The 15,403-nt window shown below is 30.9% G+C and overlaps 1 protein-coding gene across 1 annotated transcript; it reads right to left on the reverse strand.

Annotated features, from left to right (window-relative positions):
* Positions 1 to 6,637: 6,637 nt before the first annotated feature.
* LOC107008364 (protein downstream neighbor of son homolog) lies at positions 6,638 to 14,616 on the reverse strand. Its single transcript, XM_015207373.2, has 14 exons — positions 14,270 to 14,616; positions 13,433 to 13,506; positions 13,222 to 13,357; positions 12,695 to 12,783; positions 12,442 to 12,595; positions 12,154 to 12,347; positions 11,196 to 11,404; positions 11,018 to 11,116; positions 9,808 to 9,926; positions 9,097 to 9,198; positions 8,346 to 8,455; positions 8,155 to 8,242; positions 7,540 to 7,736; positions 6,638 to 7,141 (listed from the first exon to the last, which is right to left on the reverse strand). Exons 1-14 carry the CDS (start codon positions 14,396 to 14,398, stop codon positions 6,925 to 6,927), a joined length of 1,917 nt encoding a protein of 638 aa, XP_015062859.1. The 5' UTR covers positions 14,399 to 14,616; the 3' UTR covers positions 6,638 to 6,924.
* Between the last annotated feature and the right edge of the window lie 787 nt (positions 14,617 to 15,403).

The raw sequence follows: 15,403 nt of genomic DNA on the forward strand, positions 1-15,403 counted from the left end.
TTTTGAATATTTTATGAGGATTTTTGTTATTTTTCATTCGCTGAGTCGTACTCGTTTTAAAATTCCCGACTAATTCAGATTTCAGAAATTAGATCATGATCGAAATGTCTTTTTTGAGCAAACTGAAAATTAGCGCTAGACTAGGGTCTTAAATTCGATAAGTTATGATTTCTCTTCATTAATATTATGAATAATCTATCGCAAATGAATTTTTGTCTTAGCAAGTTAGGAATAATACTCTATATACATCACTTTTTCTTATTTCACTTATATAATTTCATTGTTATTGATATTGCAAACAATAAAGATTAGACGATAATATACATTTTATAAGATTAAAAATATATAAATAAATATCACAATCCAATTTAACATTATTCGAAAAAGTAACTTCCAAAAAAAATAGAAACAAAATATAAATGTCACTTTAATTTTAATTTATTCTTTTTGTGTTGATTTTGCTGCACTTGCAGTAGTTGCCATTAGTGGAGAAGCAAAAAAAAGATAGCAAAATAACTAATAATGTTATAATTTTTATTTTCTTTTTCTTTTTTTTACATCTATCTACATTCTTGGATTCCAATTTTTGGATTTTGAGTTTTTTTTTTTTAAAAAAAAAATAAATTTCTTTTTTGAGGAATACATGATAGAATTTTGGAGGACCAAAAAAGAGAGGGACACAAGAGAACACATGCTTCCTTCTTCTTTCTTATTATTTTTATTTATCAATATGAGTTATCGTGGGATGATGGACATTCTTCATTCTTAATCAGAGATTTCGATTTTATCCTGAAAATGAAAAAAGATCATAAACGTTAAAACTGTCGCGCCTAGAAATGAATGCTAAACGTGTGAATCTAAATTTAATCGAACTTTAACATAAATATCAGATACTGAGTGAAAAATATGTGTATGTGGTGGGGTTGAGGAGAGTGGAAGATAGCTAAAATCTTCAATCCTTCATTCTTAATCAGAGATCTCGATTTTACCCTGAAAATGAAAAAAGATCATAAACGTTAAAACTGTCGCCCCTAGAAATGAATGTTAAACGTGTCAGTCTAAATTTAATCGAACTTTAATATAAATATTAAATACTGAGTGAAAAATATGTGTATGTGGTGGGGTTGAGGAGAGTGGAAGATACCTAAAATCTTCAATCCTTCATTCTTAATCAGAGATCTCGATTTTACCCTGAAAATGAAAAAAGATCATAAATGTTAAAACTGTCGCCCCTAAAATGAATGTTAAACATGTGAGTTTAAATTTAATCGAACTTTAATATAAATATCAGATACTGAATGAAAAATATGTGTATGTGGTGGGGTTGAAGAGAGTGGAAGATACCTAAAATCTAATCTTATGAGCTCTTATTTGTCTTGGTTCTCAAAAGTATTTAATGAAAATATGAGTGCATGTGAAGCAAAGAGGGAGAGTTGAGAAGGATAAGACTTTGGGTGAGGAGGGAGGAAAAATAGGAAGGGCAAAATGGTCATTATAATATTATGATTATTTTTTTAGTATTCGGTGTTCGAAGTAAAAACTTATCCACAGTCGATGTTTAATAAATGTGATAATATGTGTTTGTTAGTAAATTGTTATCACTTGATTATGATTAATTAATTAATATATATTTTCACCTTATTTTAATCTGAGTAAATTAATACTCTTTTAGTTCCTTTATAGTTGTCATGTTGCGATTTTTCGAGATCAATTTGATTAATTTTCTAAGCTAAATTAAATTATATTAATTTAATATTTTAAAATAAAATTTTAGATATAAAAAATTATACAGAAAACACTATAAATTGTTAATATGATAAAAAAAAATATATCATAAAATGCTAGTTAAAATTTATATTGTTTAACTCTCAAAAAAATTATGAAAACTAAAAAGAAACAAAAAAAAGTACTATTTAGTGGGATCACTTGGTGAAACCAAGTACATTTATATTTGATATTTTTTTCAAATGTTCGATTAATTTAAATTCATATTAATTGAAGGGTGAGAAAGTTATAAGAATGTTTTTTTTAAAAAAAATAAATAAAACACTTTAAATAAATAAACTTTTTCAAAATTTGAACTCGAACAATGTAATTGTTTACCTAAAACGTTTTCTAACTAAAACGACATTGTAATAAAACTCGATATTTAAGAATGAAATAATACAGATCACTTTATTATAATCGTATTTTGATAGTTTAAAATTAAATTCAACTTACATATTTAGGTGAGATGTCATTTCCCCTCACCCCACCCCCACCCCTCACCACCACCACCACCCAAAAAATAAGTAAAACTTAATAAAAGGAATAATGAACTAAAAAAATATCTTTTTTCTCAAACTAATGAAATTATAATGATGACAATAGTGGAGAATGATTATTGAAGTTGACCCATTAAACTTTGATGTAAAGTTCATAAAATATGGAATATAAAAATTATTGAAATTTAAATCAACTTATAAAAATTAAAATCTAAAAGTAAATTAAGGGCAAATAGAAAGGTACTTTTGTTATATATTAAAGATACAATATAATGATTGTTTTTTTTGTTTGATAAATACATTAAATCATACATATATCATAAAGTTAAGCAACAAATTAAAATAAAATTATGTCATTAATTACGTATAATTAAGAAATAAATATTATATAGAAAACACACGCAGTGAATTTATCTGTGATCAGAAAATCGCTAATTTATTATGAATGAATTTGACTTGTTAATAAATTTATTTTTATGCATTTCCTAGAGAAACAATAATTTCTTATTAGAAACCTCAACGATAAATTGAATGTGATATAAAACTTTTTTATGATAATATTTTACAATATCGATACTATTTGTCAATAGTCTCGCGATCAATAACCACCATATCTAGAATCATCATACGGTTCAGCGATATGGACTTAATTTTTGAATCTTTAACCAAATATTCGAGTTTGAGTCGTAAAAATAAAGAAGTGTTTATGTTAAATTAAGTGGCAAGTGGTGCAATGAAATAATAAAGTATATACAAATGTATATTTAATTGATTAAACTTAAAGGGTCAATGATACTTTAATTTAAATATAATATAACCAAATGGAATTCCAGGTAGGAAAATTTAAAATATTTTATATTCAAAGTCCTTTAGTATCCCATAACTACTTTTTTTAGATAGAATATTTTTATTGAAATTTAAAACTTAATTAAATCAACCACTCCACCCCCTAAAAGTTGTGAGTTTGTCAAACCTCCACATGGTATAAAGTTTGGATCTTACTCTTTTATCTCAATATTTTTTATCAACAAATTGACTATATTAGCGGAATTGTGGTGAACTGATAAATACTTTTTCATCGTTAATAAAGACTATAAACTTTGACTTAACATCTAAATGGAAATTTATATTTACATGACTATCTATTTTTATCTCCAACTTTACCAATTTTCAATCATAAATTTTAATTTTTATTTTAAATTCCTTTGATCGTTGATCGAGCTGATGTGATGTAATAAGACTGATCAATGTTATGCGAAAAAATACAACATAATATTAAAAAGGTTAATTAACTTTTATGTATAAAGTATTTTTAGCATATACACAACGTACGAGAATTAACAAATTGATTACACGATTAAATTCATGACTTATAGATTACACGAAAAATAATTTTACCTTTATACTAAAAATAATAATCATGACATAATAGTACACTATGGTATAAGGTCCAATTAATGTGCATGTGTATACCAATTAATAGTTTTCTTTATTATACTTATTATTTTGCATATTTGACAATGACTTGAGCAAAAAAGATTATCACTTTGCAGTAAAACTTTTTCTATATGAAAAGAAAATATACTTTTTTACTTCAAAATGAAAAAAAAAAACTTTTTTTTTACTTCTAGAGATTCAAAATAAAGCAAACACTTTTGCTTTTAGAAAGAAAAAATAAATCATACTTTTGACCCTAATTTTATGATAGAATTTGTCAATCTAAATCCTAAAAGCAAACTTTGAGTCTTGGATTCTAGACTTTTTTTTTAGAAAGGAGAAAATTAAAGTAACAATAAATACATGATAAAATGAAAATAATAATAATAATATAATAAAATAATAAATAAATAAATATTTAATTATATGATGAGAAAAACACAATCTTTTCACGAGATTACAGATAAATTTTTCGAGCTTATAAATTTCAAATATCAGATGATTTTCGTAAAAGACCAGAAGTATTGAACTTCCTGAAAAAGCAAAGAGAATAGTACTTAAGTAGACATTAATTAATTAAATAGAATTAGCCAAAAAAAGGTTCATGAAAACCTATAAAATTATAGCTAATGATCATTATGTGCCTACTAATTTTGGTCTGCAGAGTGCATTATTTGTCTATGTTTATATTTTTATATTCAAAATTATTTTCAAATCATTGATTCATGTGAAGATATTAATAATCATTAAAACATATATTTAATCTCCTTCCATTTTTTAGAATTAAAAACATAGCTAAAACCATATTTTTTTTAAAAAAGAAATCTTTACTTTTTTTAATGACATTTTTATAATTTATAAATATTAAGGGTTCAAAATTCAGCATATCTCAATTTAACCTACTTGTTCGCTCTGATTATAATTATTAGTGAATAAAAAATAACGAATCGTAATCATTTCTCGGATTAACTTTATAACTTTTTTTATTGAGATTGACGCTCAAAAAATTGTAAATCTCTCCCTTGCAATGGTCACTTTATTTTCAAAACTGAAATTCGATACTCAAAATAAATATCTATGATAATAAACATATAGTAAATTATTAATACTCTACTACTTTCACTATCAAGACGTATAAAAATAAAAAAAAGTATTAACTCTAATAAATTAAAAATAATTATTTGTATACCACAAATAACTGCCACGTGGAATCACCAGAAGGTTTGTCTAATCATCAAGGCATTTGTTGTATTTAATTTCTGGCAGAAAATGATATCACAACCTTCAATGTTTTGGGTCTCTAACATGTGTGCACGTGACATGCTTTCATTAGTCACGTGCACTTCACTATTATTTTTTCAAACTTTCGACTCGATGTTGATGTTCAGTGTCTATATTTAAAGTCTGATTAATTCAAGTTTGTGTTGCATAAGACTCGTTTAACAAGAAAAACGCTTTCGAACTACACTTTTTCCCTATATTAAGGCTCAAACTTCCCCTCTAATCAAGAATGAAGAGATCTTATCACGATGATAACAAGCAACGGGCATATTTAGAAGAGGGCGAGGATTTTCGCTCGAAGCCTCTTGATGAAAAACTAAATTTACGTATAGAAAGTTTGAGATTGGCTCAGTGGGGACACTACATTTTATTTTTCGAGCCCTTTTAATTCTGCCATTGATAAGACGGATTAAAGGAAACAAATGATCACCAACTGTTCTGGTGAAATCACGAGTTGAAATTTCATATTTGATTTGTATAAAATTATCCTTAATAAGGAGTATCTTACTCTTAACAGAAGACGTTTCAATATGTTTTAAAATTTAATTAGATTATTATATAAAATACTGAACACCGAATAGAAAATAACTGAGTCGTGAACTACTCCACTAGAAGTTGCAAACCTTATTCCTTATTTTATAATATATAGTAATAATTTACAATAAAGCATAGAAAAAGATATTTGGCTCCATTTTCCTAGTTATATTGCTTTTAACAAATTTGTCTTGTTTTACTTGTTTCATCTTATAATAATTTGGATTCCTATGACTTTGTTTCCATCACCAATTTAATCTTTTTATTTTGTTTTTCTTTTTACTATAAACAAAGATTAATTTAATTTAAGTTTATTAACCGGCTTGGTGATTATTTTTATCTTATAATTTTGTTACATTCTTAACTTTAGCTTATAAGAAATTTAAAAGGTACAATCACAAAGGTCAAAGGTGAGCTTATCTCTTTTTTATTTTTCATCCGATCCGATGTTACGTATCTATTATTTGACTTCACTAAATCTAAATTCGCCCTTGACACCTAAATGAAATCCGAAGAGAATAAAATGTACCCAGATCCTATCAGTTTCTCGTCGGAATAGAAAAACTATTTTAGAAAGACTGTCGAATCAAAATAAAGTATTCCATACCAAAGAGATGCATGCAAAACTAGTAAATAATTTAGTTTTAAAACATAACTTATTAGAGGAACAATGTTAATTTAGTGAATAAAAAATGGTCATTTAATATTTAATAATTAGTTTTTTACAAAAAAAAAATGATTTAGTACATATATATACATAATTAAATTAAATATACACATAACTTATAGATAATAAATATTATTAATTTAGATATCTTAGTTACGAATTAATCTAAGAAAGTTACAAAACCCATTAACATTTTTATTAAAATAATATAATTTAATAATTAATTATTTTAATAACAATTTAATTTCTAGTATGGATATACAAGATGGATTTTTCCAGGGTGTGTGAACTTCCTTATATATTCAGCCGTAATTCAACTTTTAATTCTTTTGGTTCCTATATATATATATATATATATATATATATGATATTGCTATCTCATCCCACGTACCAAACGAGCCAAAGAGTTAAAAGAGGTCAATGAAATGAAAATGAGAAAGGAAGGGATGATGAACTTAGAGCAAAATCTGCAGATTTATGACAGCATAATAAGCTCAATCAAGTGCAATGTATTTCAGTACAGCAAAAACCCCATACACCAGAAATCAAAAGTATTGATCATCAACATTTTGCAAATCCTGCACAGCTATAATGCTCGAACGATTACTGAACAATTTTACAACAGGAATTTGACATAAGGTTGTTGAAACACGAACAATTTTTACAACGGTAAAGATGTATTGCAGCAAAAAACAGATGATAGTTTATAATTTACCCAGAATGTGTTGCAGACGGGGGGTGTCAAACCGGTGAAAGAAAAGCAGTGTAAGAACCACCATTGTACTTCAACCCCTTTAAGAAACCTGAATTCATCTGGGAACAAGATTTGGTATTTGGGATACCGAAACAAAGGTTATCCTTGTCCAAGGCTTCAGTTGCTGAAACTTGAGGATCAGAATATTTCCCAGTAATGCCGAGACTGGCATTCAAGTTAACCGAAGCTGGCTCTGTGATAAAACTGCCAAGACATAAAATTCCGACGTAAGAAGGGGAATACATAAGTAAACAAATAGATAAAATGAAACAGCATCAGTACAATAGATTAAAACTTCTGAAAAGAATATAAATACAAAAAGTTGCTGGTTTAACCATTTGGACACTACAGTAAACTCATTTCAAACAAGCAGTTTTTTCGTAATACTAAAAGATTTCTCCCGGTTGGATTTTCACTAAATGTTCTATCAGTGGTTCTTTTTGTAATCAAAATACCAGTTTCTGGATCTCCATAATTCACCAGCAACCCCAAGGGACATCCCCTTCCAACCAGTAAAGAACATGCGTTAATAGACTACGCGCAAAACTATGTTATTGAGAATGAAAGATAATTTAGGTAAAAAATGTCATTAGACAGTATACCTAGCCTCAAAACTTGTGCTGTTAGAGCTGAAAGCATCACATATAGCAGAGGTTACCCATGGGGCAAGGTATCGGCCCTTAATTTCAACACTATAGCACATCCCAGAAGATGGTTGTTGATTAGGCTCACAAGTCACATTTGACTCCATTCCTTGAAAAGCTGCCTGATCAATTCTCCTGACCTCCTTGCATTTGACCTGCAAAGTAGGTAAACTATCTATTTAACACACTTGTAACACCATAACCAGCTTAAGACGGAATATTTTGAGAGATTATACAGGATAAGACATTTATAATGCAATAACGAGATCAAGACTAACATTGAGAAATATATTTTTAATGTAATTAAATAATAGCCAGTTCCATTAAAGGGCAAACAAGAAACAGTGTTATATTGAGTCCACTCGTAAGGTCTTTATCACAATAAGACAAGGACGATTGCAAATGTATGCCCAATTAAATCCACATACATATTGTCTTATACTAATCATACTGTACCCATCTTATAATCATGTATGATCTTATCTCCATATAAACGACCCTAAAGTATGGCCCGAGCCAACTACCAGACAAGATAAATGAAGAAACAAGATTATGAAAAAGTCTTAAACCAACCTCAGGAGCAGTGAGTGCAGCATTCTCAAATGGGACAGGTGAATACAATTCAGGGACATCCACACCAGTTAGAGAAGTCAAGAAATATCTGAAAATTTTGAAAAATGCAATTTAGTGTAGTGAAGATCATAAACAACTATAATATGATGGAATGAAGTCGACTAAACATTCGTCATCAATTACAAATTTACCGATAATTCAACAGAAAGTCATATAAAGAATGAACAGTCTTATTTCCAGTGAATGCCAGCAAAGAATCTGGCCTATTATCCACATCGGACATTGCACTCCGACGCCTAGTCTGCACAAAACATTATATTCACCAGTTAGAAAATATAATATAACAAACCAATATATAAATGAAGGTCCTCCTTTTTACAGCTTAAGTTTTTAAATCAGGTTATTCACACACTTCAACAAATTAAACAAGCAAAGGCCCTTAGTTTGGCCTCACCATCACCTACTATTGAAATATTTCCATGTGGTAGGCCCAAGAAAAAAAATCACAAAATTATGTGGGGTGGTTAGTACTGTGAACAAAATTAAGTAAATAATAGTATCTCGTCTATGATAGTTAAGCTTTTAAAGAAAGCAGTTAACATACCTCAACAGTATCAGAAAATCAAGGTAAAAGGGGAGACTAAATAATCCACCACTGGATACACCATGAGAGTTTCTAGCAAGCAGTAGACTTATCATAAAGCACAATTCATCACTATAATTATTCCAAGATTTCCACATTGAGAAAGTTATGTTCATCAAGGCAAACGAAGACAAGACATAAAAAAGATACTCAAAGCGTTGGACAATTCTCCCTTTCCTAAAACTTGGAATGAATAAGTCAGTCCAAGAATCGGACATCAATAAATACAAAAGCTTTGCAGGCAAATTTCACTGCTGGATATATTTATCCAGGTGAGTATCAACAACCTAACATTTTACCTGGCCCAGATTTTGTTTCTCAATCTCTGAAAGCTCAACCAGTTCTTCTGTATTAAGCTCCTCCAACTTTGAGTGGCAAAGCGGCATAGAATAAGAAACATCCTACCACAAAAGATTGCAATACATAATCAGCTTAACAAATTATGTATCAAATAAAACCACATACAGAGTCAGAAGATAGGAAATGTGTTTTTCCCTTTATTTTATTGTAAAAGCTGAAGATGATGTTCCAGCACAGTATATCAGTACTGTATCACAACAACATACCCACTGTAATCCTACAAAGTGGGTCTAGGGAGGGTAAGGAACACATTAATCTTACCCCTATTTGGGGTAGATAGGCTGTTTCCATTAGTATATAGTATTACAAGTGCCTAAAATTGGTGCTGAATCTTAATGAGCTAAAAAAATGATAAGTGGAGTGAATACAAGAAAACAGATGGACTATTTGGCTTTCCACAACCATTGAGTTAAACAAATAAAGTTGGGGAAAATTATTTAGAACCGATGTTGTGTAACCATCTCATTTAAAAGCTAAAATTGTTTGAGAGCAATTTTTTTATTTACTACATTATTTTCTCAACACCCATATTCAATACAACAATACTGTAAAAATTGACACCAAATAGGCCACAAAGAGCAGGATAATACAAGATAATGCTTGAAGAATACTTGAAGATATAAGCAAAATAAGAAGTGTCATATACTTACATGTTCTTTGAGTAATGACCTCAAACCCCGGGTTGACTGAGAAATATATGCATTACAAACATATTTGTTCTCCTCTGAATAAGAACTGGTGAACATGATCACAAACTGAGCAGTGCAAACTGCAAAGTTTAGAACAGAGAGAACATGAATACATAAAATTCAGATCAATGTAATGAGGCAGGAAAAAGATACTCCCCACATTTCAGCTTATATTGGTGTTAGACTATGCAAATAATTTTGTAAAGAAATTATTTTTTTGAAAAGTACCCTTAGAACTTGTTGCCTTAAACATACCATGACATTTCAATGGTTACGAGAACAAGCTATTCAGAGCAAAATGAGAAGTTGTAAGTTTTCCAAATATATAATGAGTCCTTCTTTGTCAAACAGACTAAAAAGGAAAAAATATCATATAAAATGGAACAAGGTGAAAAACCCTTGAGCTATCATGAAGTTGTATCCACAAAAAAATTGCAACTATGTTCAGTTGTACAAAGTAGTTACAGTACAGAATTAAAATAGGATGGTTTACTCATTTATGCTAGATTATGCATCACCTCATTAAAGGAAATCCGATCTAATTTAAGAGTTGCCTTCGTGGGTTTTTTGGGAACAAAGTGGGGTAGTCGGGCAAAATAAATATAATCATTGGAGTGGACTGTCATTAATGCCACCATTCAGAAGTTCTTCAAAGGACATAGGCAATACAAACTTTAGTATGTGTTCTTAAATTGACTAAGAATAGAGCTCTCAAAGGCAACTTATGTACAAGCCAAGAAAGTTAACTAACATCAGAAGTACCAAAAACCAATAAAGTTAAACAACAATTATTAACATGTAATATGGAAAATGCACATGAAGGACAGAAGAGTAGGTAGTAGAAACATTGCTTCCTTCTGAAATATAATCTGCTGGAATCACTTTGAATAGTTTCTGTCATTACAAGCAACAGGGGCGGATCTATTAAGGCCTGTGGGGGTGCCACTTACAAAGCTATATTAATGTTTTCACAAAGGACAATAGTGGAAAGTATAGTTTAAATTATGTCCTTGAATTATTTTTCTTAATATTGTGCATTGCCTCACAAATCAGTTAATATGGAATAGAGGGACTATTTCATAAGTGTGAAATCACATGAAATGTGAAGAAAATAAGAACTGCATGTCAGTTATAATGGAACATTGAAGGTGGTCATTAAAATGATCATTACCGTAGAAGATGCTGCAAACATTCTTCCGAAGCATGTAATATAAACTTCGAAACGAATCCTGCCATGCTAGCTGCCTTTCACTTAAAAAGTCCAGTTGCCCTAGAATTAAAAGACAGATTATACGGTCGGGAGCGAAGACAGTAAACAAAGGTAGGACAACAGAAGAATCCAGCAATACCTCCCACTGAAGCAGACAAGGTTAAAGCTGATATAACTGAAGGCGGTAGAGGAGACTGAGGATACATCCAGGAATGCAATGACATTGGATTAATCGCTTGGGAAACAGAAGTCACTTCAGATAAACTGGTCATCTTTAGTTTCGTGAAACAATTAACTGAGGACCTCGCCACCACATTGTTAGCGCCACAATTGATCAACCTATGAAACCTAAAGGATCATAGAAGACTTAATTAACCTTCCCAAAACAACATCGAGGGACATAAGAGAAGAAAAGTACTGCATAACAATTAATAAGTATAGATAATACACAGAAGAAAAAATAAACGCTACTCAGATGTTAGTCTTTGATTTACTGTTACATAAGAAACATACAAGAAAGTGTCAATGTGTTAGTCCAAAAAAAAAAGAACACCTTGGACAAGGGCCCAAAACACGGTCAGCCACATTTAGAATTCTTTTCAGCACTTCTATAAATGGACACATTTAGACAAGCGGCAACACTAACCTTTTTATTTTGGAGCACATTTCATGGCATGGCTGAAACGATATGTACATCTCTCATTTCTTATTTGGTTATGCCAGACATGGTTTGGCGATATGCCATCAAGTCTTACTAAAGTGTGTGATACGAGTCAACTACAAACTCTTGTGAAAGAAGTCGTATATATCAGACACTTCATTTTTTTTTTGACAACGGTAACAGATATATCAGACACTTCATTATAAACTTAGACCAACATCATAAACAAGCTCTGTCACTCCAGGTCCAGATAGTATGAGTATTTAAACTATCTTGTCTTATTTGGTGGTAAATAAACTTCCTGAGAAGCACAGTTTCTTTTTAAAAGTTAACACAAAGAAATGCACACGGACAGTTTTTCCAACAATTAAATGAAGGCATGAATCGATATCAAAATGGCTCATTAAATAACAAAATCAATTAACTAATTACTCACCAATTGATGGAAGATGAGGATACAACTCGTATGTTAGTTTTCATCGTCAAATCCAATGGGGTCATCTTGCATGGGACATGGAATTCTGGGCAGAAATTTTTTGACCTAATACCACCATCAGTTTCAAAGGATTCAGCAATTTTAGCAGCAGCACCTAGATGCTCATGAGTAGCCAGTCCTCTTAAGGCTTTATCCTACCAATGCAAGATAAAAAGTTAATTCTTAGCTTATCAAAATTCAAAGTATACAGAAGGATTGAAGAGGATAAGTGCAGGCAATAGTAATTACCATATCAACAGTAGACAAGCCATGTACATCTACACTACCCAGTGACAGCTCAGTGACACTGCGGAAAGTATTCTCACTGCACCTTTCACTTGTGCTACAAGTTTCGGTAGCATGATCTTTTCCAGTTACACTTGAAGCAAGAGAGAATTTTGGGCTTTTGATGACAGTATACAAAAAAATCATTAAATCAGCAGCAAGAAGAAAGAATAGCCATTACATTCTACAAACATTGAATACAATTCTGTCTCCTTACCATTTAGATCGCTGTTGATTCTCAGCAGGGAAAGCTGAAGGAATAGAACAATTTTTAGTATTACCACTATTCTCTTCTTGAAAATTTTCCTGCCAGCAAGAAAAATATAAATATGTGAAACTTGTGTAGATATATAATGAGTTCTTAGTGGAGGAAACCAACAAAAGACTACTCCCTTTATTCAAGTTTATGTGACGCTTTTTCTTTATTAGTAAATTCTAAAAAAATGACATATTTCTATTTTTGGATCAACTAACTTTGTACTTCCCGTTTACTGTTAACGAGAAGCTTTTACAGTAATGCAAATGTATGTCATGTTTAAGATCATAAGTTGCAAAAGTTTTACCGCACAAATGTTATGGCATGGTTAAGACCACGGATTTCAAAAGTCTTTATTTCCTTGAACTTTGTGCCAAAACAAACTATTTCATATAAATTGGAACGGAATGAGTATCAGCTAAAGCATTTGCTGAATTACATAGATTCCCTAAAAATATATACTTTGAGAAAAAGTGAAGTAAACTGACCTTGCCATTTTCTTTTCTTGAAACCAATTTAAGCCTGATGCTACTTTTTCTGGCAGGAAATAGCTCGTCCACACGAGTATCGACATATCTTGGGTTCTTCGATACATCGCATCTCTTGGGCCCTGGGAAAAGACCACTGCTTTCAAACAAGTGAATGAACTTTATGAGTTGCACTCAAACAAATAATAATACATCTGGGAACAAAAATTACCTCATTGGGACACCATTAGGGACTGTTGATTCATCCACAAGCTCCACAATATTCTTTTTCTTCAATTGTTCTCCCTATCAAATTCAGTGTTTGTCAAAGACAGACGCTCATAGTGAGAGATCAGGTCTAATTAGAAATTTTGACAGTTATTTTTATTGTCAAATTTTCTCTTGAAAATTAACAAACATATTTAATTTATGTGTCTTATGGTCATTCTTTCAATTGCTTAAACAGATTTACCCCAGGGGATTCTACTCATACAAATAAACCACTAAAGCAAAATGTACACTCCTACTACTCATCCAGGAAACAGGTAAACAGCAACAACATTTAATACGACAAGGGCCCAATAGCCACACAAGCTAACTTCCTACAATCATCCATTCCATTCATTTCCAAGAATCCAAGTCAAGCCACTAAAACACTTCTCTTACCACATTATTACGTTAGTATGAGCATATAACAAGGGAAGCATAAGAGCAACAATACAATTCTCCGTCTGACCTATATACATCACAGGTTCAAACTGTGGGGAAAACTTACTAATTCTTGCAGTAAGCTAGGTTATCTACTTCACACTCATTTGGCTGCAGACTTTCGACATACCCTGCGTTAACACATGTGATGCTTTGTGCACTAGGCTACCTTTTTATAGTTAAGTTATTATGCAAAAAGGGTGTAAAAACAGCCGGTTAATTCAAACAGAAAGGACCTGAATACAAATGCTCTCTCCACCCACAAAATAATGACAGTATACCTCAAATCCATAAAAAAAGATCTACTTTCATATAAAAAACTGAAACTTTAAAGTTAAATCAGAGAAAAAAAAATACTCACCCGCAACTCCGATGGAGTTTTTCGTTTCAATGTGGTAGTAGTGACCTTAGAACTACCACCACCACCACCACCAAAATTAAGTGCATTTGATTGATGTACCATACCCGCAGCAGCAACCTTCGCAGCCATCTTCTTCCACTTCAACTTAGCAAATACAACCAAAACAAATTGTTCAAAAACCTATCAACCTAAACATTCGAATCATCTATTGCCCTCGATAGCATTAAGAGTGAATCGACGGCACCGGCAGAGGCTGAGCCACGGCGGAGTGATATCTCCGGTGGGGGGAAGAGGAATGGTGAAAGAGGGAAAACGAAATTGGAAATAAGGGATTTGGGGGATTTGAAGATTTTCAATTTCCCTCGCAACTGTTTCGGGTTAACGGGTACCGGGTAGGGTATGAGACAATAAATTCAAATGTTTATATTTTTAATTGCCACGTCATCTAAATGAGTCGTAGACTCATAGTACATCGTTGAAATTATTTCATTCTTAATCAGAAGTCTTAGATACGATAGTTGATTTGAGCATACCACCTATAGTTTACACTTCGATTATAATCATACTAACGATGAAATTGCAACATCATCCAAATGGATCGTAGAGACGTATGACTCATAATGCACTGATGAAATTATTTCATTCTAAATAAGAAGTTTAGATTCGATAGTTGATTCTTTTTTAAAAAATTACAATGAAATTGCCATCTCATCCAAATGTGTCGTAGACTCTAATATTACAGTCATAAAAATCATTCTATTCTTAATTAAAAGTCTTAAATTCGAAGTTGATTTGAACATACTACAAAACTTATATTTATGCGGGTCATTATTTTCATATTTTGCGTTTCATATTATTATTATTTTCATTTTAGAGAAAAAGTTTGAAATATCCTCAAATGTTGATTAAAAATGCTATTAATTACGATATTATATTTTACAAATAATCAAATTTGATATCGTAATAATAATTTCGATTAAAGTTCGAATTTCATGTATTATAAGTTTGGATTTATTTGTTTTGGCTACCATATAATATTATACCGGTCCGCTACTCTACTACAGTGAATTTACCGGCGCCGCTGCTGCTCCACCGTTTTTCCGCCGCCGTCATCAGAGCTACCATTTTTTCCGG

The sequence above is a fragment of the Solanum pennellii genome, chromosome 1 (assembly GCF_001406875.1).
Source record: "Solanum pennellii chromosome 1, SPENNV200".
In the NCBI taxonomy this organism is placed as follows: Eukaryota; Viridiplantae; Streptophyta; class Magnoliopsida; order Solanales; family Solanaceae; genus Solanum; species Solanum pennellii.

Coding starts and splice junctions, on each gene's coding strand:
- LOC107008364 (XM_015207373.2), bottom strand. CDS start 14,398: ATGGCTGCGAAGGTTGCTGCTGCGGGTATGGTACATCAATCAAATGCA. Junction 13,507..14,269: donor AAACTCCATCGGAGTTGCGG/GTGAGTATTTTT, acceptor TGAATTTGATAG/GGAGAACAATTGAAGAAAAA. Junction 11,405..12,153: donor TCCTCATCTTCCATCAATTG/GTGAGTAATTAG, acceptor ATGATCCTTTAG/GTTTCATAGGTTGATCAATT.